Raw genomic sequence first — 27925 nt, forward strand, 5'->3', positions numbered from 1 at the left:
TTTGATAAATGGGAACACAGAAGCTGCAGTTTCTCTCCCTTTTCCCCTCCTCTTTCTTTCCTTTCTTATTTCTCCTTCCTTTCCTTTCTCTTTCTTTCTAAACAAGCTTATTGGTTCTGGCTGATAGAACCAATAAGCTTTGGTAAAGAGAATTGTATATATTGTTTCCTGCAGGCATAGAGAATGGGACTCAGTAGATCTGGCTCAAGGAAATAAAAAGGCAATCACTTAGATAAAGCATTGGCCTGTGAATAGCTCCTTCTGATTCTCTGATTCCCAGAGAGTCTCAAATTATGTTATCTTATTGCAATCACTAAGCAAGTGCTTTCTTTGTTCATGATTTAGGATTTTAAGAGGGTCTATAACATAGTCTATAGTGCTTAGAAAATCTGGAGATAGAAAGTTCTAAGCTGGTGATGACTAGATCCATCTTCCACTACTCACCTTCTAACTCCTAGTCAACATTTGAAACTCGGCTTAAGAATCCTCTCTACTCAGAAGCCTGCTCTGCCTCCAGTCCTGAGCTGCCTCCTATTTCCAACCCCAGTCAAGGTCCCCTCTTCCATACTTTCATGACATCGTCAAATTTCTTTTCTCAATATTGAAATTATTTATCGATTCTTTATCTCTACTATATCATTTTTTTGTTGTTGTTGAAAACGGGACTTTTTAATTCTTTGTATCCCTAAAATTAAGCATATGTCTGGTATATAGTTGGTTCACTATAAATATTTAATCAATGAACAAATGAATGAATGGAAAACAGGCTTTAGTTGAGGCCTACATAACTGCTTCTGCCTTTCAACAGTTAAATTTTCCTCGTTTTTCAAGGTTTAACTATGACTCTGAGTTACAGTTAGCAAGAAAAAAAAGAAAGAAATAAAAAAAGAAAGAATGTAAAAGATAAAGAAAGGAAGAAAGAAAGATAAAGAAAGGAAGAAAGAAAGGTAAAGAAAGAAAAAAAAGAAAGAAAGGGAAGAAAGAAAAGAAAAGAAAGAGAAAGGGAAGGGAGAAAGGGAGGGAGGGAGGAAGGAAGGAAGGAAGGAAGGACGGACCGACTGACCCAAGGACCCAAGGACCCAGAGTATATTCTGCTATTCTAGAACAGGGGAAAGCAATGCTTGGCATGTTCATGCCTCAAGGAGGCTTCATGCATGGAGACCTGGAATCACACCTTTCTCAGGTGCTTAATGCCTGTTTTGTTCTCCATACTGTTAGGGTTTGGGCTGAGTAGAAATAGAGAGTTGAAGATGATTCTCATCTCTGTAATGAAGTTACCTAGAAAAGCACACCTCACAAAGAAGCAATAAAAAAAAAGTCATAATATTCTTAAATAGTGTTTTCTTCTTGATGAAATTGGGACATTTAATGTTTTAAAAGATCCAGGCCGGGCGCAGTAGCTCAAGCCTGTAATCCCAGCACTTTGGGAGGCCGAGACGGGCGGATCACGAGGTCAGGAGATCGAGACCATCCTGGCTAACACGGTGAAACCCCGTCTCTACTAAAAAAAAAAATACAAAGAATTAGTCGGGCGAGGTGGCGGGCGCTTGTAGTCCCAGCTACTCAGGAGGCTGAGGCAGGAGAATGGTGTGAACCCGGGAGGCAGAGCTTGCAGTGAGCTGAGAGTGCGCCACAGTACTCCAAGCCTGGGCCACAGAGCGAGACTCCGTCTCAAAAAAAAAAAAAAAAAAAAAAAAATCCAAATTGCTGGCAGCTTCCTTGTATCTAGCTTGATAATTAAAGGACTTCTAATTTGTTGTTGTTGCTGATGTTCTGGAAAACAGAACCCACATTTTGGCAATATGTTAATTAGGAGAATATAGAACTTCTGACACAAAAATTGAGAGTCTATAAAAATTTCAGATCATGAGATGCTTAAATGAAATCCAAAGTATCCACAAATTCGGACATTAACCTCCAAATCCTAGGACCTACCTATTTCCAGAGGAATTATTTATGCATTTGGAATACTTTAGCCTGTGAATCGGTAAATAAAAACCATCTATTTTCATGTTCTATGCAGTTTTTCATCAGTGATGAGTGTCTTATGAGAAAAATGTGCCCCTTAAAGACAGCTGAAGTAAAATTCAGAGTTTTGCTTGACAAAAACACAGTAATAACTCTTCAGAGATTTAACCATAGATTCAAAGGTATAATGTAATGTAGTTATTTATGAAGAAAATGGGAAAACTATAATTATGCTTATAAAATGCTACTTGTCTAAGGTATAAATATGAAAGACTTAACTATATTTCATTCCACTAAGGGTTCTGATTTGCTCCTATTGCTAGTGGTCAGAGACGTATATCACTAGTATGTAAGTTCAAGCAGATAAGTTCAAGCTTTGTCTTTCTTGTGCATTGCTGTATTTCTGGTGCCCAGAACAGTACTGGGCAACACAGTATGTACCAAGTAATTATGTGTTGAATGAATAAGTAAATAACGTATGCTAAGTTGTTTCGATTCCAGAGTTTCAAAAAAAATGTATTGTGTATTATCCTACAGAATTTAATACTACTTCTCTGAATACATTGCTTTCCCTGAGTTTTAAGAAATTGAAAATCCTATGACTTCTCCCCTCCCCAGACTCCTCTCTGGGTTATCTTTTGTATCTTCCCCTATAGGAATGACTTTGCTTATGTGAGGGTGGCAGGTTAAATGGACTGACAGGAGGCAAAACCTACTGTTCACTGCACAGAGATGAGCTGCTTGTTTGTAAGTCAGATCTCAGCTACTATTTCCCATAGCCAGTGACTGCCTGGCAAAATGGATTTGGTTTATCTTTGTAATCATGTGTAACATGACAAAATCAGATTAACTTATAGCTACATATAGGGTGCTACTGCTCAGAAATTTCAAATTAACCATTGATAATTCTTATCTGTCTCATCAATGGCTAATTATAGATTTTATTTATGATGGTAAGAAGATGGAGTATAGCTGACAACAACAGATTCTACAGGAAATATTGAATTAAAATAAAGCTGGTCAACTTACAGCAATCAGTTGGTAAGAATTATTCATCATAGCTATTAACATGTTGAGTAGAACAACCAGAGAGATGACATTGTATGTCCCAAACATGGTGGCACCAACAAACTCAGTAAATTCATGCTGTGCTTTGACATTGGTCACATATAAATTGATGAGTCCAAATATTGACCAAAACAGGGACTGCAGTGTCTCAAATAACCTGTAATAAAGATAAAATGATACTAATAGCTATATTAATGGAATAATTATACATAAGATATAACAATAAAGCTTGGCGCTATTATATATAAAATTAACTTAAACATTAATATCAACAGTAAAATAACCTTTTAGGACAATTATAAAATTAAACGATAAAAAGAGTGAAAGAAAACTCTTTTCCTCAAACTAGTAGAAATGGTGTACTTAAATTTCCCAAGGGCTTTGAAAGCTAAATTTAGTTTCTTAGGGCAGAGAGAGGCAAATGTGGCATGGGTACTGAGTTAAGAATGGTTTTTACTTTCTCAAATGGTTGGGAAAAAAAAGAGTGATATTTTGTGACATGAAAATTATGTAAAATTCACATCTCCATATCCATAAATAAAATTTTATTGAAACGCATCCATTCTCATTCATTTATTCATTCCCTATAGCTTCGTTTGTGCTACAATGGCAGAAGAAAGTAGTTACAGCAGAGAACATATGGCTCAGAAAACCAAAAATATTTACTATCTGTTCCTTTTCATAGAACATTTGTCAATCTCTGTCCTAGGGCACTAAGTCATCACTAAGAAATGATAGATCCCAAATTTTAGGCTTTAAAAAAGTCTGTTCTTTTACTGATTTTGCTTTGGTTGTAGGAGAATTGAGAACATTATAATTATTACAGATTTCCATGTTTACAACTAAAATTGGACATCTTGTAAGATGGCAAAGAGTCTCAGAATGCTTAGATAATAAAATTTGGTGGGTTTTTGGTTTTTTTGGTATTTCAAGGAACATTTTATTTATTCTAGCCAATGAATGAGCTCTGGCTATTTTATTGAAAATAAATAACTTGCTCCAAAAAATGAAATAAGCTGAGGAGTATCTGAACCCAAATGGAGAATTGTTTGTTTCAAAGGGACCATAATAATACACTAATATAGTGTAAAAAACGATAATAGAGCTTTCATACTTCTTGATAAATCATTAAAATGAGACTATTGAAATTACAAAAATAAAACGAAAACTTTCTCATACCGGGCATGATGACTAAGGGGGTAGGATTTCTGTCTGTCGGGAGATTAGCATTAGATTGGAATGGTGTTGCAGAACCAAGTCAATTATGGCTTCTGGCAACTCTCAGCCCCAGTAGCATTGTCCCCTGTATGCCCTTTTACGGAAAGATAGTCCTGGTGTAAGACTCTGGAGCTACTCAGCCAATGTCTCTGTGGATTAAGTCAATCATGGTCAAGTGACCCAAGGACAGACAATTCATATAAGGCCAGTGGCCTGTGGCATGTACTAAGGCAAAAATGATCAGAATTCTCCTCTAGACAAGTTTGCCTTAAAAATATCAAGATAATTGCCCAAAGGGGTTGAGATGACAGGGGTTATGATGTGGAGTCAGAGTCACTGGAATGACAGGATGCCAAGGGTCTGAGACAGCACAAACTAAGAAACAGAGAATTGAGGATGAATAAGCCAGACAATAAGTAAACTCGGAATAAGGATGAAGTAGCTGACTCACTTTAATGCTGACACACAGAGTAACAATCCCATGGCCCAGCACTATGTCAACTCCGGCTCTTCCTAAAGCTGGGGCTTGCTCTAGGCTCTGCCCTTGCAAAGATAAACCCTTACTCAGAAGATTGAAGGGCTATAATTCTGTGCATGATTTTTATAGCAAAATGCTTGTTACTTGAAATAAGCCATGAATTCTGATGCACATAACCAGGAGATTCTAACTAAATATGCCTAATTGGCATTCAGGATGAAAACTGCTTTTTTAAAAAGGTAAAAAATTTTGTATTTTTAATTGAGCAACTAGTTTTAAGATATAAAATTAACTATTTATTTTCTAGAACTGTAAAACGATGGAACAACAGATTATTGTGAAGCAGAAAGAGCACTGATCTGATCAACTTTAGCCAAACTGTGATTCTTAAATGGAATGCTGTACATTCATTCTTAGAGGAAAACCCAGATGCCAGATTCCAACAATATTAGAATTAAATCTGGCTCATCGGCCCTAGACAAAGGCCACTAAAGCCGCTCCTTGAAAGTCTCTCAGGAAAAAGTAAATTTGGCCCATGGCCATGAATTCTTTATTTTTAGTAACTTTAAAGACAATTCTAAAATTAATCATAGTGTCCTTTGGATTTAATGTGAAATAATTGTATTCTTTCTTTCCAAATAGTGTATTTTCTCACTGTGAGTATACATATAAAAATCAGCTAGTTTTCCTGACATGAATAGCAATTTAAGGAAAGTTATAAGTTAAATATTATAAGTTATAAAATATATTGTGTAAAATGTTACCACCTAAATCCCATTACAGGTTCTTTTTCAAATAAAAACAATGATGCAGAATAAACGGCTTATTATTTTGAATAGTACACATTTGCTCCTGTCTAAATACTAACTACTAATCTTAGGAAATATTAGTAAACACTTTTGCAAAATATTTATTGATGTTTAAAAAAATTTAAAAGGGGCCGGGTGCGGTGGCTCAAGCCTATAATCCCAGTACTTTTTGGGAGGCCGAGACGGGCGGATCACGAGGTCAGGAGATCGAGACCATCCTGGCTAACACGGTGAAACCCCGTCTCTACTAAAAAATACAAAAAAATTAGCCTGGCGTGGTGGCAGGCGCCTGTAGTCCCAGCTACTCGGGAGGCTGAGGCAGGAGAATGGCGTGAACCCGGGAGGCAGAGCTTGCAGTGAGCTGAGATCCGGCCACTGCACTCCAGCCTGGGCGACAGAGTGAGACTCCGTCTCAAAAAAAAAAAAAAAAAAAAAAAAAAAAAAAAAAAGAAAAAAAAAGAAAGAAAAAAATTTAAAGGGGAAAATTCTAAATAAAGTGACATTTCATGATTACTCATGGATTCTTTCTTTCTTTGATTTTCCTTCTTTCAGTGGAATAAGTCAATAGTGAGGATTAAAGACTAGTTCCACTTAACTAAAATATATTTACTTCTCAGAGGAATTAAGACCCTGGTCTTAAAGTGTTTCTCAATGAATTGTTCAGATAATAGGTGGATTTTTAAAAAATCGGTCTGGGTTAACATTTCAAATCCATTGCTTTCAGAAATGTTTTTTTCATTATTAATTCCCAAAACTATTGAGACCAACATTGCCCATAAATTGAAGGATCCTTACTTAAAGCATCACATCTCAGAATGCCTTTATGTGACTAATATTTTTCTTGTTCTGTGGTAAGATATGAACTGAAAGCTCTCCAAGATAATGCTACAATTTATTTAAGTGACATTTAGTACAAAACTTGGGTCAAAGACGAAATTCTAACAGTCTGTATGGGTGGACCGAAGTCCTGCCTACCTAATGATAACATTTTGTCTCTTGCTTTGAATGTATTGCTCAACATGTACGTTATATAATTAGCTTGTTTCCCTGATTATATATTTACAGCCAGAAAAATTGAATGTGTAAAATGTAATATATTCCACCGTTGAAGTTTTCCTCTATCCCATGGGACTAAAACAATGAGCAAACATAAATTAATAAAAATTCATCTGAATATTTTATCTTTAGCTTACAAGCAAGAATGTAATATTAAAATAATGTATGACTCCAACTGGCCAATTACAACTATTAGGAATACAGCTCCAACAAATATAAAAGGGTTTTGCTTAATGAGACAATACCTGTCACAAAGCCTGTGCTCCTCTCCTCTTAAAGAGAGTACCTTGCCAGGGGCTAATAGCTTAAAATTGCACATAGAGTAGTTTCAACAAGTAAATACTCTGTATCTTTTGGTAACATGCAGTTCTTCTCAGGGTATTGAGAGAATAACCTGGAAAGGAGCAGAAGGAAGTATCTGTTCACTGGTGGGAAACTGCATGAAGTCACATAGAAGACATGGATCACAGCCTGACACTGGGTGTTCGCAGCTAGGGAGATCAGAAAAGGCCTCCTGGAAAAGGTATATCTGAGGTAGGATTTGGAAAAAAAAAAAAGCCAAATGGAAGGACAGAATAAGGACATTCTCGAATAAGAGAAGAAAATACATATTTGGAGATTTATATTTATAATCCATCAGGAAATATTGAAGAGTAAAGTATTGCTGGGGGATTGAAAGATGAGACAAGAAAAGGAAGTGATACAGAGGATGTTTGTCTCCTTCAAATACCATGTTGAAATGTAATCCCTGATATTGAAAGTGGGGCATAGAAGGATGTGTTTGAGTGATGGTGGTGGATCATAGATTTCTCACAAAAGGCTTAGTGTCATTCTAGGAGCAATTAGTGAGTTCTCACAAGATCTGATTGTTGAAAAGACCTCTGCACCTCCCTCCCTTGCTTCCTTCCTCTTTCCCCCTGTGATGCCTGCTTCCTGCTTCCCTTAGCCTTTCACTGTGAATGGAAGCTTCCTGAGGCCCTCCCCAGAAGCAGATGTTGATGCTGTGCTTCTTATAGAGTGTGCAGAGCCATGAACCAAATAAACCTCTTTTCTCTGTAAATTACCCAGTCTCAGGTATTTCTTCATTGCAGCAAAAATGGACTAAGACAGGAGGCAGGGGACAGACAGATCAATGAATGATCTAAAACGTCAAGCTAAAGAATGTGGCAGTGTCCTGTAAGCAATAGGGAAACCATTTTGGCACTTTAAACAGAGGACCCTCAGATTTTGGTTTAGAAATATAACTCAGGAAGCAAGATGGAAGACATGAAATAAGGCAGAGACCAGGGGCAGGGGTACTTACACTTGGGCATGAGTGGAGAGCAAGGGGAAGACAGTGCCAAGATAATAAGAGTGGGAACAGACATTTGTTGACTGACTACACATGGAAGAGATGAGAAGAAGGTAAGATCTAGAATAAGATATACATTTTTGATGTAAGTTTCTGGGTGGATTGTGGTCATGTTGACTAAGAAAAGGAATTAAGCAGGAGGAAGAATATGTTTTAGAGAGACTATGATAAATTCTCTTTGATTGAATGTAAGTCTTCAAGAGGCATGTAAAGAGAGGTGTCTAATAGACAGATGAATATATTGTGCAATCCAAGGGTAGAAATTGATGTTAGTAATATAAATATGGAAGTTATGTCTTAGACATATAGAGCCAGTTCCAAAAGCGTAGATGAGTTTTCATAGGGGTACTGTTAAAAGGGTCTCAGGTTAGTATGCTAAGACATACCACTATTTAAAAGCAGTAATGAAAATAAAAAATTATCAGAGTAAAGTTAGGGTTAGGGTTAAAGTGAGAAAGGCTAGAGAAGTAAGATTTGAAGTGAAAAGGGTAATAATATGGAAGTTAAAAGGGGACAAGATTTCCAAAAAGGGAAGCATTAAACAGGGTCAAATGAAGCAGACACATTAAGTAAAACGTGAGCAGATAAATGTCCATAGTTAATGGTGATAAGAAGGCTCTAGATGATAATTTTTAGGGCAGTTTTAGTGGAATGATGGAAGCAGAAGCCAAATTGTAATTGGATGAAGTCTGAGTGAGAGGTGAGAAAATAACATATCTTGCATAGGCTTATTTTAGGGTTACTTGGATGAAAGAAATGAGAGAAACAGGAGTGGTAGCTAATGGGAAATACTGGGTTCAAAATTTCTACAAAGTTTGAACCTGAGTGGAAGGAATAATAGAGATGAAACCTCATGAGAGGTATGTGAGAGATAATCCTCTACCATTGCCAATCATGACAATAATAAGAGTAGCTACCATTTTTGATGACATTGTATGACATGCACCGTGTTAGGTACTTTATATGAATTATTTTATTTTTAACCTTCACATAGAATAAGGTCTCAGAAATAGTGGGTAGTTTTTAATTTATGAATCATACAGAATTACAAAAAGAAAATTAAAGACCAAAGAAAGCACTGAAGTAAGATGTAGAGCAGGGGCCCCAACGGTATCACTATATACCCTGTGACAGTGACTGATGTCCGTTTTGCTTAAACAGAGTCATCAAGGGATGGGTGACTTATGCCTAGGACCTCCTGCTTCCTAATGCTAAGGGCTATTGATATATACTTTAATTTTTCAATATCTTGAAGCAAAAACTAACTTGTGGCTGGCAGATTTATATTCTATTATTTAGAAAAAATAATTCAAGGGCAATAACTGATTTATTTGGGTTGAATGATATAGGCCTATAGTATTTAAGATACGTAATTATGTTGCTTCTCATGACAATAGAGGAAACCATTGGTATAGACAAACGAAAGTAATACATAATCCCAATAATCCAATATATTTGATTTTGGAATAGAATTTATATTAAGTATTTTACATCTTACTTGTCTGGCCATAATCTCCTTTGATTTATGTTATGATTAGTCTGTAATATGTTATTACTTACGAAGAAACCAATACTAGGGACAAGGAAATTCCTAGGAATTTTAGGGGATCATAAATCATGACAGTGTTAGGTATAACCTATTGATTGCATAGGAATCAGATAGGTGAGAAGGGTTGGGTCTGGGAACCAGAGCTTTTCCCCCAAAATAAAGAGGACCTAGGAGTTAACACAGTTTTAAATGCTGTGTGGAAGTTCTTTCTGGAAGGCAAAGGAGGAAGTCAGAAGGATATGGCAACAGGAACAGATGGGGTGGTTTTGGCAAGCAGTTTGCACCAGGTTATGCAGCGTAAAGTAAGAAGAAAGTTGTGAAAGAGCATTCACAAGGGTTCTCCATCAGAAATCCAGGAGACCAGCTGGCAGACAGACAAAGACGGTTAGAGCAGAACTCTCATTTATGAAGGAAGAGGTTGGTGGGATCTGACCATTGTAAATCTCTAATCCAGGTTTCCCTGGCCGAGTTGCAAGTCAAGAACCACAAATGAGACGGGGGTGGGGGAGTGGGTGGGTGGGGGAGGAAAAGAAGTTCAGATATCAAAACTGAGATGCCATTCTAGGCCATGCTAGTTATGAGGATGTTTTTGCAAGGGATTTCATTGAATTCCTCCTGCCCAGGGTCAGAAGAGAGCAGTGGGAAGATGTCAAGACTGAGTGAACCAGTCAGGTCAAGAAACTGCTGCTTAGGAATACAGGATCAAGATGGAGCTGGAAGGCCGGCGAAGTGGCTCACGCCTGTAATCCCAACACTTTGGGAGGCTGAGGCAGGTAGATCCCTTGAGGTTAGGAGTTCAAGACAGCCATGGCCAACATGGTGAAACCACATCTCTACTAAAAATAAAAAAATTAGCCAGGTGTGGTGGTGGGTGCCTGTAGCCCCAGCTACTCCGGAGGCTGAAGCAGGAGAATCACTTGAACCCTGCAGGCAGAAGTTGCAGTGAGCCGAGATCACACCACTGCACTCCAGCCTGGGTGACTGAGCAAAACTCTGTCAAAAAAAAAAAAAAATGTGTTTTATTTAAGATCCATGGATGTATCAAATCTATTTCTGAAAACAATGAGGTATCAATGGCTGACATTTAAAAATTATGTGCAAAAAAGAAGATGATGAATAATTAAAATGAAGTTTTAAATATTGGGGCTAAGATAAAACAGATGTAGAATTAAATCAACAAGAGCATTTTAGCTGTAAGTGAATTTGTTCATGTGATATTGAATTTTTCTTACATGAGAAATTACCATCCTCTCTTATAGTATACATGATTCTATGATGGCTCATGAATAAGGTATGACTTTTAAAGTCACCTACAAAATGACTGTGTATTCAAATGTGGTTACTGTGTGGAGGAATATCACTTCACTTATTAATTCACCTACTAGTTAACCGTCTGTTTGTCACAGTGGGAAGGAAATGGGACAGATATATAGAGGAATAGCCTATGAGAGCTGTGTGACCATCAAACACAGTGCCCATGAAGCTGTGTGCTGTTAGCAAAGCCTGTTATGAGAATAACTGAAGAGAGTTGACAATAGACAGTGTCTATTGCTCATCCAGCTGTAAGGGCACAGAGAGTGTTGTGTGCATGGCAATAATGGCTAGATTAGTCTTAGATTTCCATTTGCACTATTTTTAGATGCTTAAGTTTTTGTGTAGGAAACTAGAGAATGAAAGAGATACGTAAATGGACTTTAGTACCTGGGAAACACATAAGGAAACATTGAAACCTACTTGAATTTTCCAACATGAGTGGTTTTACATATGTTCTATCTTTTAATGTACTTGTAAGCTTTCATAGTACCTAGGTTACCTTTTTCGATTCTACATCTAAAAAAATAGTATCTATTGCTTTCTTTTTCATGAAGTCATTTACAAGAAAAGATGATTTTACTAAAATTTAAAATAAATGTGCCAGGTATTCTTTTTCCTGTCGGTAGTTTTCATTTCTATTTAAAGCCACATGAATTCTGTTTTCTGCATTAAGTATAATTTTAATTCCCCATTTTCTTTATAACCATTTGTCATAGGTTTTTCAAGTTTGTGATGTGGTGCACTCTAAATGCTGTACAACATTACCAGTAGAAATGTCTATTAGACTTACGTCGAAAATGCATTATTCTGCTTTTCACATCGTATGCCTTTGCAGGTCAACCCTTTCGTTTCTTCATAATAGAAGTACAATTGATTTAGGCCATTTGCAAATGCTAGCAACACAAGGCAGTATATGAATAGAAACTTCAAAATGTCCAGGAGCATTCTTCCCAGAGATATTTGCAGAGGTCCCAGATGAGAATTTGCAGTAAACAGTGAGATCAGACGCAGAGAACTGAAGATGTTTGCAATAGCAAATAAAGCCTCTGCCACCAGAGTGGGATGCCACATGTCCCATGATTCTCGTGGATTAAGGGCACTGTACTGGAGAAAACAGAAACAAAGGGAAAGTAAAACCAACACATGCATATAAATATATCAAGGTCAGACCCAGAAGGTAAACTATTAAATTTTGAACTAAATAATTGATGACCTTGTTTTTGATTTTTGAACACACTTGCCAATTCTAGAGGAACACATGTAGGATACAAATTACATACAAATGAGTAGAAGTGGCGGTCTGTTGCTATGGAAACAGAAATGACCAATATGGGCAAAACCCATCAGTGCTTCCTCTCTGCTATGTCCTAAATGTAAATACAACCTAACTTACAAATCATCCCGGCAGTCATTGAATTGCTAATTTTTTACATTTAATATATAGGAAATATAACCTTTATCTGAATGTTCCTTAAGTAGGTAAAATATGTGATTTGAGAAAAAAATTGCTACATTAAACTTTGACCAGCAATTATTTAAAAAGTAAGCAGGTTAATTAAAATGTCAGATTTGAATTATCCTGATATTGAAACATACAAAGAGCAAAATAAAATTTAACTGTGTACTATCGAGGTAAATTTGTATCCTTTTTTTTTTTTTTTTTTTAAGAGTCGAAGCCGGGCATGGTGGCTCATGCCTGTAATCCCAGCACTTTGGGAGGCTGAAGCGGGCAGATTACCTGAGGTCAGGAGTTTGAGACCAGCCTGACCAACACGGAGAAACCCCGTCTCTACTAAAATACGAAAAAAAGCCAGGCATGGTGGCGGGAACCTGTAATCCCAGCTATTGGGGAGGCTGAGGCAGGAGAATTGCTTGAACCCAGGAGATGGAGGTTGTGGTGAGCCAAGATCACGCCACTGCACTCCAGCCTGGGCAATAAGAGCAAAACTCCATCTCAAAAAAAAAAAAAAAAAAAAAAAAAAAGGGTCGAATATCCTTTTTGAAATATTGCAGTATGAAAATCTGTAATTAAATCTGTATTAGAACTGAACAATAAATTGAATTATTTGCTTCATACACATCACTGAAAAATATATCTAGACAACCAAGATATTTTTCCAATGAAAAGAAAGTTAGTGCTACTCTGAGTTCCACAGAATGTTTTTTATTCTTTTTATAGCACATTTTACATCAAAGACCTTTACAAATGTGAATCAATTAATTCTCCTTGAAACTAATAGATAGTATTTTTTAATCTCTCTGGGGAGAAAATGTATTATAGGCTCCTGATCTTATTCAACACTCAGACTCTTGCTTGACTGGCGGTGCAAAACAATCAAGTTTGAACTAGAAGAAAATTATTTTCTATTTTTAAATCCCGATAAATGTTCTTGAACATTCCCACACATAGCTTCCGCATAAAATAGCTAATTACTGAAGATGTAAAAAAAAAAGCTAAGATGTTTTTCTCTTTCATTATGACAAGTGTCAGAGTGAAAGTTAGATACTAAACATTACCTAATTCTCTGCTCTTAGTCTCGCTATGTATGACGCCACCTTTTCCTTCAAACACCAAGATCACATTCTCCTTCCTTTCCTCACTTCTCTCTTAAAGACACTCACATTTAAGTCCATAAATAGTGATAGCTGTCCCCCTATAATTGATAGCTAATTCTATCAACTATAGAATCAGCTCATAAATATTTATAGTTGAGGAATATCCCCCTATGTTGATGGCTAATTCAATTTCTCTTCCTTTAACCTAACATAGCTCAGGACTGTATTTCAAGATATACAAAAAATGAAACAAGAAGTATTCTTAAGAATGCAATCATTTTCTTGAACTTCTTACAACATTTAACACAATGCCCTGAATATCGTGGGTGCTCAAGAAATATTTTCTCCTGTCAAGTATTCCTAGTCCAGTGAGGCAGACAGGCACAACTAATTATAATAAAAATGCTCTAAGAGATTAACACAAAGTGCGGTGGGAATAGGGAAGAGGAAGTGATGAATTCTGTCTGGGGCTCCTGAGGCTAGGAATGGATAGAGATGATGTGTTGTCAAAGGTTTAAAAGTCCTTCAAATCTAGGAAAGATGCTATGCAGTGCTTTAGGTTTCACATCCAGGTCAGGTGGGATGTGGACCCATCATCACATTGTGACTGGGTCAAGCTCTATTACGGACCTACTGTGAAAAGAGCCCTTCTTGGCAAATTATCTCAGCTAAGACTAAAAAAAAAAAAAAAAAAAAAAAAAAAATCCTAAGAGGAAGGTTTTCCATTTTTACAGATTCTGCGCCATTGTGATTATTTAACTTGATTTCATAGTCTAGCGCTTCTAGTCAAGGCCAGGAAAAAGTGCTACATGAATATATTCACTTTATACAAGGTCAAAGCTTTAGGCAAAACATCGCTGGCATCTGGGTTAAAGGATGTTTGAATGGCAAAGAACCATTGGAAGTTAAAGATGGGAAACTCCTGAGACACTTAGGATCATCCTCCCAGAAGCTATGTGCTTACACTCAGAATAATAAACCTAGGGACTTTTGCCTCCCCAGAGACCATTTATTTACTTTAGTTGAAGTCTTTCTCTTTTCTTCTCCAGGGGAAAGAGAGGCAGCTGGCTCAGCTGCACGGTATGAGTTCTAAGACACATATTTTCCAACCTCCTCTCCTGGGGTACAACCCCTGTATACACAGGGTACGGCTGGCTACTAGGTCCCCCACTGGGGACTGGGGGATGGGGAACCGATGCTAAGTTTGCTATGTAAGTAAATAATTTATCTGTTCTCTGATCCAAAAAACCTCATATCCTGTCACGGATTAAGAGATATAAATATGAAGCAATTATCTCTTGATTTTATTCTAAGTTTTGCTTTTTGAAATTTTTATCCCATCCTTCACATAGACATTTTCCTAAGTTTTTTCTTTTTTTTTTTTTTTTTTTTTTTTTTTTTTTTTTTTTGAGACGGAGTCTCGCTTTGTCGCCCAGGCTGGAGTGCGGTGACGCGATCTCGGCTCACTGCAAGCTCCGCCTCCCGGGTTCACGCCATTCTCCTGCCTCAGCCTCCCGAGTAGCTGGGAGTACGGGTGCCGCTACCTCGCCCGTAGTCATCATTTAACAAAGTGTTTGTTATAATGCTGACAAATTGTAACATTCTTTGAATTTGTAGCAAATAATTGTAATTCTTCAATCAGTCAACGAATTTTCCACACCTATTCTTAGGAATTAAAATATTAATTTGAATTTTTTAAAAATGTCTTTGGCTCTGCTATTTAAGAGCAATTTACAAAACCTACCTTCACTTTTCATCTTTGCATGTTTGTCTTTGAGTGGCCTCTTCTCAGTCTCTTTTGGAAGTTCCTCAATCTCACCTGCCCCTTAGAAGTTGAGTTCACTTTTCAAGCCTCCTCTCTTCTCATTCTACACATTCTCCCTGGGTGTTTTCCAGGATTTCAACTCTCAGTGATTCTCAATTCTGCATCTCCAGCTGAGACTTCTCACCTAACAGCCCTATTCTCCATTGTACTGTCTGGTTGACTTTTCCACTTGGATATCTCACAGGCATCTCAAACTCACAGACCGAAAGTGTAACTCATCACCTTTGCATCCTCAAACTCTTTCTCTATTTACCCCTTCTGATCTTATGAATGGCAACAGGTCACCAAGTCAGAATTTGTGGTTCATCCTAGAATCTTTTCATCTAAAATTCCAGCATCTAAATCCAAATCTTATGTAGGTTGCTTCCTTCTCTTCATCAGTACCCTCACTGTTTTAAAATAGTACCTCTTATTTCTCAGATATAACTGTAGCACCTTCCTCACTGCTCTCCCTGCCTTAAGTCTTATGTCCTCCATCATCTATGTATCTCCTCAAGAATCTTGTTTTTTGAGACGTAGTCTCACTCTGTCGCCCAGGCTGGAGTGCAGTCCCACAATCTAGACTCACTGCAACCTCCGTCTCCTGGGTTCAAGCACTTCTCCTACCTCAGCCTCCTGAGTAGCTGTGATTATAGGCATCCACCACCATGCCCAGCCAAGTTTTACATTTTTAGTAGAGATGGGGTTTCACCACATTGGCCAGGCTGGTCTTGAACTCCTGACCTCAGGTGATCTGCCCGCCTGGGCCTCACAAAGTGCTGGGATTACAGGCTTGAGCCACTGCGCCCAGCCCTCCTCCAGAATCTTTTAAAGGAGCCAACCAGACCATGTCACATATTATTTAATGTTCTTCAATCACAACATTGTCCTTGAGATGACCTTCTGGTTTTTCAACATGCTACATAAAGCCTCTGTGTTCTGACTTCTTTTAAAGATTTAACTGCCATTTGGCCCTAATTAGACACCTAATGTTTTGGCTCAAACTTTCAATACTGATAATTCCTCAGATTAGTTACACATTGTTACCAAAATGCTTTTCCATGAACATTGTACCATTTTTCTAGAACGAATTTAAATTCCAATTATTTTGTTATTCATTCATCAAGTATACATGAGTGTGCCTGCTCTGTGTCAGGCACTATCTTCAGGGTTCATGGTAGTGATCAAGGAAGATGCCATACGAGTTTACAACATGGTGAAGTCTTACATTAATCAAGCCATGCTAATCCTTTACTCCAACTGCAGATGCATGGACACTAGGATCCTGCTGATCAGAGCTGACAGCTCCGTGTTGTAAAGTAATCCTTTAGAAAGAAATCAAGAACTACTTTAAACACACATAGGTTTTCTCGGATCATTAATTCCTGTATTCCTCCTTCTCTCAATTGTTTTCAGTCTGTACGTACCCTAGTTCAGTTTTGCCCCAAGCCTTTATTTCCAATCAGATTCCTTTGAAAGAGAATTGCTTATTTTGCAGACTTGTATAATAGAGAGGTACCTTTGGATTACTTGTCAGATTCTTATGCGGGGAGCTCTGTCTACGGCATTTTTAGGTGCTGGACATCTCGTAGAGTGCTTTGTATACGATAGGAACTCAAAAAGCACTCTGGGGAGAAGAATTATAGACATATTCAAAAACAAAGTGGTTAGAGTATATGGATCATTTTTATAAATGTATCTTGACACAGATGTAACACAGAAGATTTGGGAACAGTGAGATGAGTATGAGAGGATGAGATGAGTTGGAGCCAAGTCATGAAGAGTTTAGCAGGAGTGTTAAGAGAGAAAGATGAACTGAATCATAATATTGGATCAGAAGTTTATTGAATGTAGGAAAATATGTTAGATTATCTTTATATCCTCTATAGTCTCTGATGCATACTTGTGAATGTCAAGTAATAAATAGAAATGAGTAAAAGTTAAATTAATATGAAATATATTGGTCAGTGAGATTAAATAAGAAACATGTATTTGGTTTTAATGTGTGCTTTACATGGTGAAATCTTTTCCCTTTCTAGAAATTTATCAGATAATTAAGTAGTGAAAGACCAAAAAGACCAGTGTTTATACCAGGAAGGCATATTATTTTCTCTTCAAGTACGTAATTCTGATTAAACAACTAAGATTCAAATCTCTATAGCTTTTTGCCATAAAACTAAAGAATATCTTAGACAATCCCACACTTTGGGGAGCAGACTAAAGTTACATCATTTATAAAATAGAAAAAACACTTGCCTCTTTTCTAGTGAATGATAGACGGGATCTATGAGACTTGCAGTTAGAACTATTTAGAAGAATGGTGTTATAAAGAAAAGCCATAATGATGGTTAAAACAAATCTTCTTATTAATAAAAATTTTGATTTTTTGAAAATATTATTTAAATTACACAGTGAAAAAGGTATTAGAATCGAATCATTTCTGCCAAACTGTTGAAGACAAATATGAGAAGTGTTACATACAGAAAAGGGGCTGGATAATATTTAGAAATAAACCAGCCCTAATGAAACTGCAGTAACATTTTATAATTGTGGTTCCCCAGGCATCAACAAGCTCCAGATTAACTAATACTTCATACATAGTGAAAAGAGAAAATGATTGACAAACTGTCCTCTAGAGGATTAGGAGCAAATTTTTTAAAATTCACAACCCATGAGCTTTAAAATGCTAATAAATCAAGATATTCAAGAAAACACCACAAAACTTTGCATGTAAAATGGATAATATTGAAGCCATACATATTTTTATGCTCTGTCTTTGCACATTATAATACTGTTGCATTGTATATAAAAATCAAGAGCCAATACTGCATTTTTATACTAGATTCTATTCTATGACATTAAATGTTTATTGATTTAATCTTCATAAACATTCTGTTTTATTGTTATTATTGTTTTACAGCAGAAATTTGAGGCATAGATTCAGTAACTTGCTCCAAATCACATAGGTAGGAAGTGATATAAGTCGTAGTCACAGCAGTCCCATGGCCTTGGTTAGAAGGTCTGTTTTGTGTGTGTTTTAAAGAAAGATCTTTCCTGCAAGTAGATGAATTGCAAAAATGTGAGTGTCATGAACTGAACTGCACCTCCCCAAATTGAGCCCCCCAGTGTGATGGTATTTGGAGATGGTATTTTTGGGAGGTGATTAAGTTTAGATGAGGTCATGAGGGTGGACTTTCATGATGAGATGAGTGTCCTTATAAGGAGACACACCTTATAAGGAGAGAAAGTTTGCATTCTCTCCCAACCTCTTACGCCCCACCCCCACCAGGTGAATGTGACCAACCTTCTACAAGTCAGTGAGAGAGACCTCACCAGAAACCAACTATGCTGGAACCTTGATCTCAGGCTTCCAGTCTCTGTAATTGCAAGAAATAAATTTCTTGGTATTCTATTGTGACAAGCCGAGGTGAGTAACACAATGGGCAAATTAAACAAGGGTGGACCCTATGACAGATGTATTCTAAAAGGTTCTCTTTCTGAAAAGAAGAATTATAACAAGATTCCCTTTTTTGGAGGATGATACAGTTTTTTTGGTCCAGTTCTATGACTTAACCAAAATGACCTGTGAATGAATTTTGTTCTTGTTCAGGAATCCTCAGACAGGAGGTAGAACCTATACAACCCCAGCAGAGGTCCTAGTTATAACACTGGTAATCCCGTCTGAAGCAAAAGAGGTGAATCTATTTACAAAGGAGAATTATTAGCATGATTTCATGTACCTCGTATTTCATAATTACTAAATCACATATCTCCCAGAACTTACTACCTAAATTTGTTCAAGTCCAATCTTCTATCATCTTCTCTTATGTTCACTGCTGTATTTCAGGCAATCATCATCATTTGAACCATTCTCTGCATAAATGTCATAAATGGATCCTTATAATTTATAGGGTAAAATTTAAGCCCGATAGCAAGATGTGGAAAGTCCTTCTCACCTTCTCCCTGCCCACATTTTTAGGATAATCCAAAATAGATATTGAACTCTGCTTGCTAGACACTGTCACTTTTGCATATTGTGCCTTTTCTGTCTTGAATGCTCATGCATGTTCATGATCATGATAGATGTCCACTTGTACTGTCCTCTGGATAATTCCATGCCATTACAGAAAAGTTCAGTTCCTTCTCTCATGCTACAGTAGCCCCTATTATAGACCTTACTACATTGTAAGATCCTTGGTTACATGCATTTCTCTTTCATCTGCCTAACTGTGACCCAGTTGAAGGCAAGAGCTACCTCTTGGGCAGATTTGCATTCTCAGCAACCAGATCAAAAGCTGTTTCTTAGTGTGCTCCAATAAATGCTTATTGATTTAATTAGCTTCTTGATTCACATAATAGCTGTTTGCTTTATCTACATCAGACTCTATTTTTTCCTGCAAATAACCTACCTGTTCTTAAAATAATAATTTATAAGTTATTACAAATTAGCCTGAAAAAAATTGAATGACAGAACAAGCGTAAGGTAAGGAAGGAAAAATCAAAAAGTCACAGTGACATCACAGGTCCCACAAATATCAAATCAAAAATAATCTTTTGATTATTATCATCAACTTACAGATGATAAAATTGATACCTACATTCAATAACTTGCCCCATACCATACAGATTGAACATGGTGAAGGCAAGTATGGACCTAAAGCTCACACTCTTTTTAAACTAAAATAAAGCAAATGAGGAGACACATTAAAGACCTTACAAAAGGCAAGTCTAGTGGACTCATAGTATATGAGGAATAAAGCAAAGACAAAAGTTAAAAAAAAAAAAAAAGGAAAAATTAATTTAGTGTGTTTATTCTGTAACAGGCACTTTACATATATCGACTGATTTACTTCTCATGCCAACAGCATAAGGTAGAAATTATTTTTCTTATTTTATGGATGAGACTAAAAGAGGTGAAGAAACAGGCTCAAGGTCACCCAACTAGTAAGTGATGGAGGAAAGGAGCACAAAAAATGTGATTTTACAGTGCATGCCAATGAATACATGCACCCAACTCAAACACATACATTGTGCTAAATGCAAATCCTTCAGAAAGGACATGTCATGGTTTATATTTCCAATTATAGCTGAACTCCTATGACCATATATTAACAAACTATGTATTTTTTGAAGACTTCACATTCCTTAGGTCGTCTTCATCTGCAGTAATTACTGTGCACTTCTCCATATCCCGTTTCCCCCTCTGCCCCCTCCTCTTCATCACTGGGGGTGAGTGAGTTTAATTCTAAACATAAAGAACAATGCTTAGATTTCAATGGTAAAATAGATTTTGCCAGTGTAGAATTTACAACTTTTTAACTAAATTAAAATCCCACATCTAAAAGTCTTGAGGCAAAACATCCACAAATATCCATTAATCTATGTAAGCATACTCACTACATACCAGAGTTCTTATATATGAAAAAATATATGTGCTGTATATAAACATCATACAAATGTAACAAATACAAACATGATATGGCTTAGTTTAAATATTGTGTAAATAAATGTATAATAGCAGTTTCTTTTGGACTCCATCTCACATTTCTCTGAGCTGTAGAACAGGTCTATACAATGCAATGTTCTTCACAGTGTCTTCCTTAGATCAACTGTGTCAATATAAACTGGGAGTTTGTTAGAAATGCAAATTTGGACCTTGTCCTAGTACGCCTAACTTAAATCTGGTGATGGAGAAAAGGAGCCTGAATTTCAACAAGCTCTCCTTATGATTCTTATCCACCTAGAAATTTGAGAAGAACTGCTATTGTGATATAATCCCAGAATTTCATAACAGCACAAAACCACAAAAAAACTACCTATATTACTTTTAGAAGTAGGTCTAAACAATTTTATGTATACATCTAAGGATCATGACAGAAGAAGGGGACTGGAGAGCTAGGCGCTTAATCACAGACTGCCCACCTCTTACAGAGATGCATAATCTCCTTTGGTTAAAAGAGTACCTTCTGCTGTCTTAATTTTTTCAAGGTCATTTACCTCAATGCATTAATAAAATTACCAAATTATGTTTTCATTTTAAAATATACTTGCTTTCCATAAAATTGACAGAAATTGCTTTCCCCTAGTATTTTGGTGAGAACTGGTAGCATTTTAACTGAAAACTATGGCCTTTCCAACTTCAGACAATTTTAATTCTGTCATACCTGAAGGTTGCCCACAGAAGCAGAGGGCGTTATTTTAAGAACTAGGCTAAATGAATAAAAGTGTGTCTACATGTTAGAATTTCGTAGTTCAGATTATTAAATTGAATGCATTATTTATGTCATACCCAATTCGATATTCTTTATTTATTTTTTACTAATTAAGTAGTCATTTTGAAAAATTTTTTTAAAAGAAAGGAGAAAAGGAAAGGGGGAAAAGGAAAATCAGTGAAGGAGAGAAGATAATCCTTTGGGTTGAAAGAAACCCAACAAAGTACAAAATAATCCCAATTGTCATGACAGAACAAAACTGTTTTATGCAAATTATGAGGTTGGGATAAGATTGATGGTGTACAAAATCTGGGGGAGTAATGAGTGTGTGAGATTTCAGGCACTGTCAAGTTGAATGGGATGAGGAGAAAGAAATTATATTCTGCTCTAATTATATCAAATTGTATTAGTTTATACTGAATAATAATTTCAATGCTTTGAAAGAGTAATATTTTGATCTGTCTATGAAATTTTATCTATTAGTTATAACTGAAGAAAATAGATTTGGGTTGTCAAAATTTAAACAGTGTTTGAAGTAGAATTTCAGTAGAAATAGAAAGGATTAGAAACTAGAGCAGTTACCGTGAATAATTTTGAGACATCATTCTACTTAGTAGATGCAAGGGAATTGGGTGATAACTTCTACTTATAAAAATTTGTTTTGTGATTAAAGTTATGCATTTACTTATGTATTTTTATGCCTATATATCTATCAATAAAACCATGAGCTGATGAATACTACATCCAGAAAAAGTTCTAGGTAACTTTATTAATAAAATTAATATCAATTGAAAGTATATCATTAATAATCAGAACATATGCTTTACCAACAACATAAATAATAGTTACCTTTACAAACGCGACAATTTTCAAGGAGATTGTCGCTAAATATAAGGAGTTCATTACAAAGTCCATTAGATTCCACCAATCATGGATGTAGTCCTGAAGTCCGCCATCCCACATCTGTTTAATTTCTCCCCATATGAAACCTGCAATTATAGAAAGATTCATTATAAGTATGGTTTCAATAGAATCACTAAAAAAAAGCAATATACAGTTTAACAATTACAGATCTCGAAGCTGCAAGAGACCACATTGTTATACTGGAATGCAACTTCTATTTTTTTTATAGGTAATAATATTGAGTCCCAGCCATATTTTAAGACTTTCAGATACTAAGTTAATTCTGGAAGATGTTGTTAGGACAGCCTCACTTTCTTTTATCCATTTGATAAATTCATAAGGATATGTAGTTTTTGAGTTATACTGTAGCTCCTTTATAACTATATATTTCCCTTGCAAAATAACATTTTCTAAAAAGCAGATATCTTGACATATATTTTTCTCCCAAGTCAAAATGACTCAAAGATCATGAAAATCAGTGTATCTAGCAATCATAACTGGTTTCAGACAGTAAGTGGAATACCTTGTTGTGTTTCTTTAAGCAGTTAGTGTCTTCAGAGACCGGACTTTAGTCTTGAGAAATGATGGTTATAGCATTCATGGTAATTCATTAAAATACTTTATATGTAGCAATAGCTTTAAAGCTGTATCTAGAAAAATATATTTTTAATTTTTAATAGGAAATGCTTTATTTTCAAGTTCTATGAAGTACTTACAAAATGTTAGTGTAGGTCATTATTTTATTTCCATTATCTTATTAAAATTTTATAATTCCATATTTAGAGCCTAATGATGAGAGAGAGATCAAAATATCTAGATTCAGTAAATATTAAAAGGGTAAAGATGATGTCATAACTACATTAACACAAGCAAACAATGAGAATTCTTTAGGATAATATTCTGAAACATGAAATTTCGAGTTGAAGATCTGCGTAGGATGTAGAAAGTTGGAAAAGTATTATCCCTCCACTGACTCAAGAAAAATTTAAATTATAAAATTGTAATTTTCCAAGCATGCATCAGAGAGATGAGAAACCAAGGAATCTAAACTTTAAATATAAGCACTCTCCTCTAAAGCATCCACGTTTTGAGCCTTAGCTCACCTGCGGCAGAGTATGCAAGGAAGAGACACTGGTACCATCCAAGACATTAGGCTCACTGTGAGGTCGCAGGAGAGACCAGAATCCCTGGGACCCACAGTCACAAGGAACATTTCTACCGTTTTGCATGCTCTTCTTCACAGACCCCATCCAAAGCTCAAGGGAAATATTATAGTTCAAGCCCGGAGGAGAAAAGAGGCTGATTCTGTGGAAGAGGCACAGAGTCCTACCCAGGCTCCTCTCCCCTAAGGAGCAAACACTTTAGCCTGGTGGAAGAGATAGAAAGCACTCCTGGGTCTCAGGTTTACAGCAACACCAGTAGAGCAGGGGCAGGAAAAACTTCCCTGTACGTAAGCTGCCATGTTTGCCATGAAAAGGAGGGCATAGATCATGGAGAAAGTGCCATCCCTAGCACTCAGATATAGGCCTGCCTAAGTCTGACCCCAGATGAGGACATCAGAGAGTTTTCCTGCCCTGCATCACTAGGCCAACAAACACCAGGGAACAATCAGCAATTGACAACCAATGGAGGAAGGGCCTCTGAGGCACAGATGCACAGGGAAGGTCAAAACTGTAGGTGGAGAAGGAACCACCTTCTCCAAAAAAGAAGAGAATAATCTTCTTTTCCACCCTAAGCTGAGGCATGTGATGCACTGAAATTGACCGTAGCAACAACAAAACCCAAACCCAACTCAACTCCTGACTTACTGCCTCAAACCTCTACACTAACATAGAAGAGAAGAGACATGTACATTTTCAGGCATAAAGGCTGCGTACGTCTGTTGCTAGTCTTTTGCATAGGGGGAATGAATAACTTTCCAAAACACACATACACATATGTACCCACATACACCAAACCATGATGCATCATATTCAAGCCGTCAAAAACAAAAGATAAAGAAAAAATACCAAAAGCAGCCAAGAAAAAAAAAAAAAGGAAGAAAAGTAAGACTGACACCACACTTCTGGTGTAAAAAGTATATAAAAGGCAATGGAGTAACTTTTTTTTTTTTTTTTTTTTTTTTTTTTTTTTTTTTTTTTTTTTTTTTTTTTTTTTTTAGATGGAGTCTTGCTCTGTCGCCAGGCTGGAGTGCAGTAGCATGATCTCGGCCCACTGCAATCTCCGTCTCCTGGGTTAAAACGATTTCCCTGCCTCAGCGTCCCAAGTAGCTGGGACTACAGGCACACACTACCCCACCTGGCCAATTTTTTGTATTTTAGTAGAGATGGGGTGTCACCATGTTGGCCAGAATGGTCTCAATCTCCTGACCTCATGATCCGCCCCCTTGGCCTCCCAAAGTGCTGGGATTACAGGCAGGAGCCACCACGCCTGGCCTGGAGTGACATCTTTAAAGTGCTGAAAGAAAAAGAATAAAAATTAACCCAGGATTCTATATACAACACAAATAGCTCTAAGAAATACTTACTAAAGACTTTTTCTTCAAACAATCAAAATCTGAGACAATTTATTTCTGTCAGACCCACACTAAAAGACATACTAAAAGGATATTTTTAAGCCAGAAGTTATATAATATTGGATGGAAAGTTAGATTTATTTTTAAAAATGAAGATTTATGTCCATAAATGTGTGTGTGTATATACATATATATATGAAGATATGTTATACATATAAAATATATATTTTTATTTAAAAGTTTTCTAACTTATAATTACTGCCTAAGTAAAAACTGTAGCAATATATTGTAATTTCCAACATATGTAAAAGTAAAATGTATAATGACATTAGCACAAAAGATGAGACAGGGGAATTACAAGCCTACCATCATAAGGTTCTTAGACTACACATAAAGCAGAATAATATTTTTGAAGTTAGAATGTAATAAATTAATAGTTTATATTGTAAATATTATGGCATCCTTTTAAATATTTTAAAATATATGAGTAGAGAGCCATAAATGTAAATAATAGTGTTATACAAATATTTAATCCAATAACAAGCAAACAAGGAAAAATGCAATGAAGAACAGATGGAATAAATAGGAAAGAACAATAGCAATGGGGGTAGACTTCCAGTTTACCCATATCATAATTATACTCAATGAAATGTATGATCTAAACACACTAATGAAAATACAGAGATGATCATACACGAGAAAAAGTACAGGCACAACTCTATTACAATTTATTCCTTTACTTCATTACACAGAAGTAAAGGAAAAATAAAGAAATAACATAAAACAATAATTAAAAGACAGCTCCCATGGCTACATTAATATAAAAGTAGATGCATTTCACAAGAAGCAATATTACTAGGCATTGAGAGGGATATAACATAAAAATAAAAAGGCCAATTCGCTAAGAAGATATAAAAATTCTGTGTGTGCTTATGGTTAACAAAAGAACCCTATAATACAAGATGCCATAACTATTAAAACTGAAATAAGAAACAAAGAAAAGTAGAATTAGAATTGGAGCTTTCAGCATTCCTCTCTGTAACCAACAGAACCAGCAGACAGAAATTTAGTAATGATATAGAGGACCTGAACAACACTATCAACAACATGACAACAGCAGAAAACATATTTCTTTCTTGTGCACATGGAACATTGACCAAGATAGACCATAGTGTGGACCCTAAAACAAACATCAACACATTTATATATGTTGAAATCATACTAAGTAAGTTCTATGACCACAACATAAATAAACAACCAATCAATAGTTAAATGTACCTAGAAAATCCCCAAATATTTTTCAACTAAACAATATAGTTCTTTCGGCTCGAATACAAATTTATGAGAATAATTAAAAATATTTTGAAAAGATTGAAAACGAAGACACAACTAAAAACTCTTTGTGAGGCTTCTAGAGCAGTACTTAGAGGAAATGTGCAGCTCTGAATGCTTTATTAAAAAAGAATGAGGGGTTCAACTCAGTTATTTCACCTTCAATTAAGACACTATAAAAAGAAGAGCAAGTTTAAACCAAAACAAGCAGAAAGAAGAAAATAACAAAGGTAACAAAAATCAATAAAATCTGAAACATAAAACAAAAGATAAATCGATGAAAACAAAATCTAGTTTTTTGAAGTGGTCAATAAAATTGATAAAACGCTAGCCAGAATGATTAACAAAAAAGATGATATAAATGATCAATATCAGAAATTAAAGAAGGAACATCAATACAGATCTTACAGATATTATAAGAATAATAAGCAACTAGAATGAATAACTGGATGCTCGTACATTTCAGAACTTAAATGAGCTTTTTTTTTCCCTGAGACGTAAACTTCAAAACTCACTCAAGAGAACATAAAGCAACCTGAATAGTCCTATACTTATTAAAGGAAATGAACATGTAGTTAATATCCTTCCAACAACAAAAAAATTCAGGTCCAGTTGATTTCATGGTGCGTTCAACCAAACATTTCAAGAAAAAATAATACCGGTGCTAATCAAACTCTTACAAAGACACAACAGTAAGAAACATTTAAGAGGCAAGTATTACACTGATAAACAATCAGACAAAACTCTTTAAAATGACACATCAATAGCCCTTATAAATATGCACAAAAATCCTCAATAAATAGTAGTGAATAAAAGTTAGCAATATATATGAAAAAAATAAATCATGACCAAGTAATGTTTTTTCCAGATAATGAAATGTTGTTTCAATATTTAAAAATCAATCAGCATAATTTATCCCATCAACAGATTTTTGAAAAAATGTGATGATTTCAATAGATGCAGTATAAGCATTTGACAAAATTTAAGATGCATTCATGATAAAAACTTTCAGTAAAGTATGAATAAAAGGGAAATTTCTTAATTTGATAAAGGGCATTTATAAAAAATTATAACGACTTTTCTGTAAAGGGCCAGAGAACAAATAATTTAGGCTTTGCAATAAATGGGCATGAATGTGTTTCAATGAAATTATTTTAAAACACTGGCAAACAATCTGAGATCAGGTCCATAGTTTGCTGTCTCCTGTGGTGGTGATTACATGACTGTATGTGTTTGATAACATCTTGTATCTCTGCACTCAGCTCCAAAAGTTAGTGTTATAACTTAATTTGAATGTAGCAAAAATTACAAAATTGATAGAGGAATGAAAACAGTGATAGAAAAAATAATTTAAAATATTATTGTAATACATTGATTACAGGCAATATATGAGTAACTACATTTCTTTTACATTTTCTCTCTGTTTGAAAATTTTAATAATAAAATGTTGAATGAAATAAAAGCATAGCAGACATGATGTTCTATCATTAATTAGTGAAAATAAACAATGACTATTTAAAATTATCAATAAAGTTTTGTTTTTATATTTTGTTCAAATTTATAACTCATATGAGAGCTGATTTCAGATATATTAATTATAGTGTATTTTTTAAAGTTGGCTGTAGACAACTGCTTTATTCTAAATTCAGCATTTATGTCCTAGTTTCCTCTTTTAGTCGTCTTTCATAAATAAATCTCTCATGACAGGTCAGATAGAATTGGGACATAACTGGGAAAATGATAGTATTTACTACCTCCATATTGGAGAAAGGAGTATATCAGAACTGAGTAA

The 27925-nt window shown here is 35.7% G+C and overlaps 1 protein-coding gene across 1 annotated transcript in view; it reads right to left on the minus strand.

Moving 5' to 3' along the window:
* Positions 1-27925, minus strand: part of TRPC4 (transient receptor potential cation channel subfamily C member 4) — a 221594-nt gene that overhangs the window by 15739 nt on the left and 177930 nt on the right. Inside the window, exons 5-7 of the mRNA XM_050767068.1 lie at positions 22233-22372; positions 11602-11915; positions 2998-3193 (exon numbers count right to left, since the gene is read on the minus strand). Of these exons, the coding sequence (XP_050623025.1) occupies positions 2998-3193; positions 11602-11915; positions 22233-22372 (650 nt within the window). The remainder of the gene's footprint in view (positions 1-2997; positions 3194-11601; positions 11916-22232; positions 22373-27925) is intronic.

Source organism: Macaca thibetana, chromosome 17 (genome assembly GCF_024542745.1).
Source record: "Macaca thibetana thibetana isolate TM-01 chromosome 17, ASM2454274v1, whole genome shotgun sequence".
In the NCBI taxonomy this organism is placed as follows: Eukaryota; Metazoa; Chordata; class Mammalia; order Primates; family Cercopithecidae; genus Macaca; species Macaca thibetana.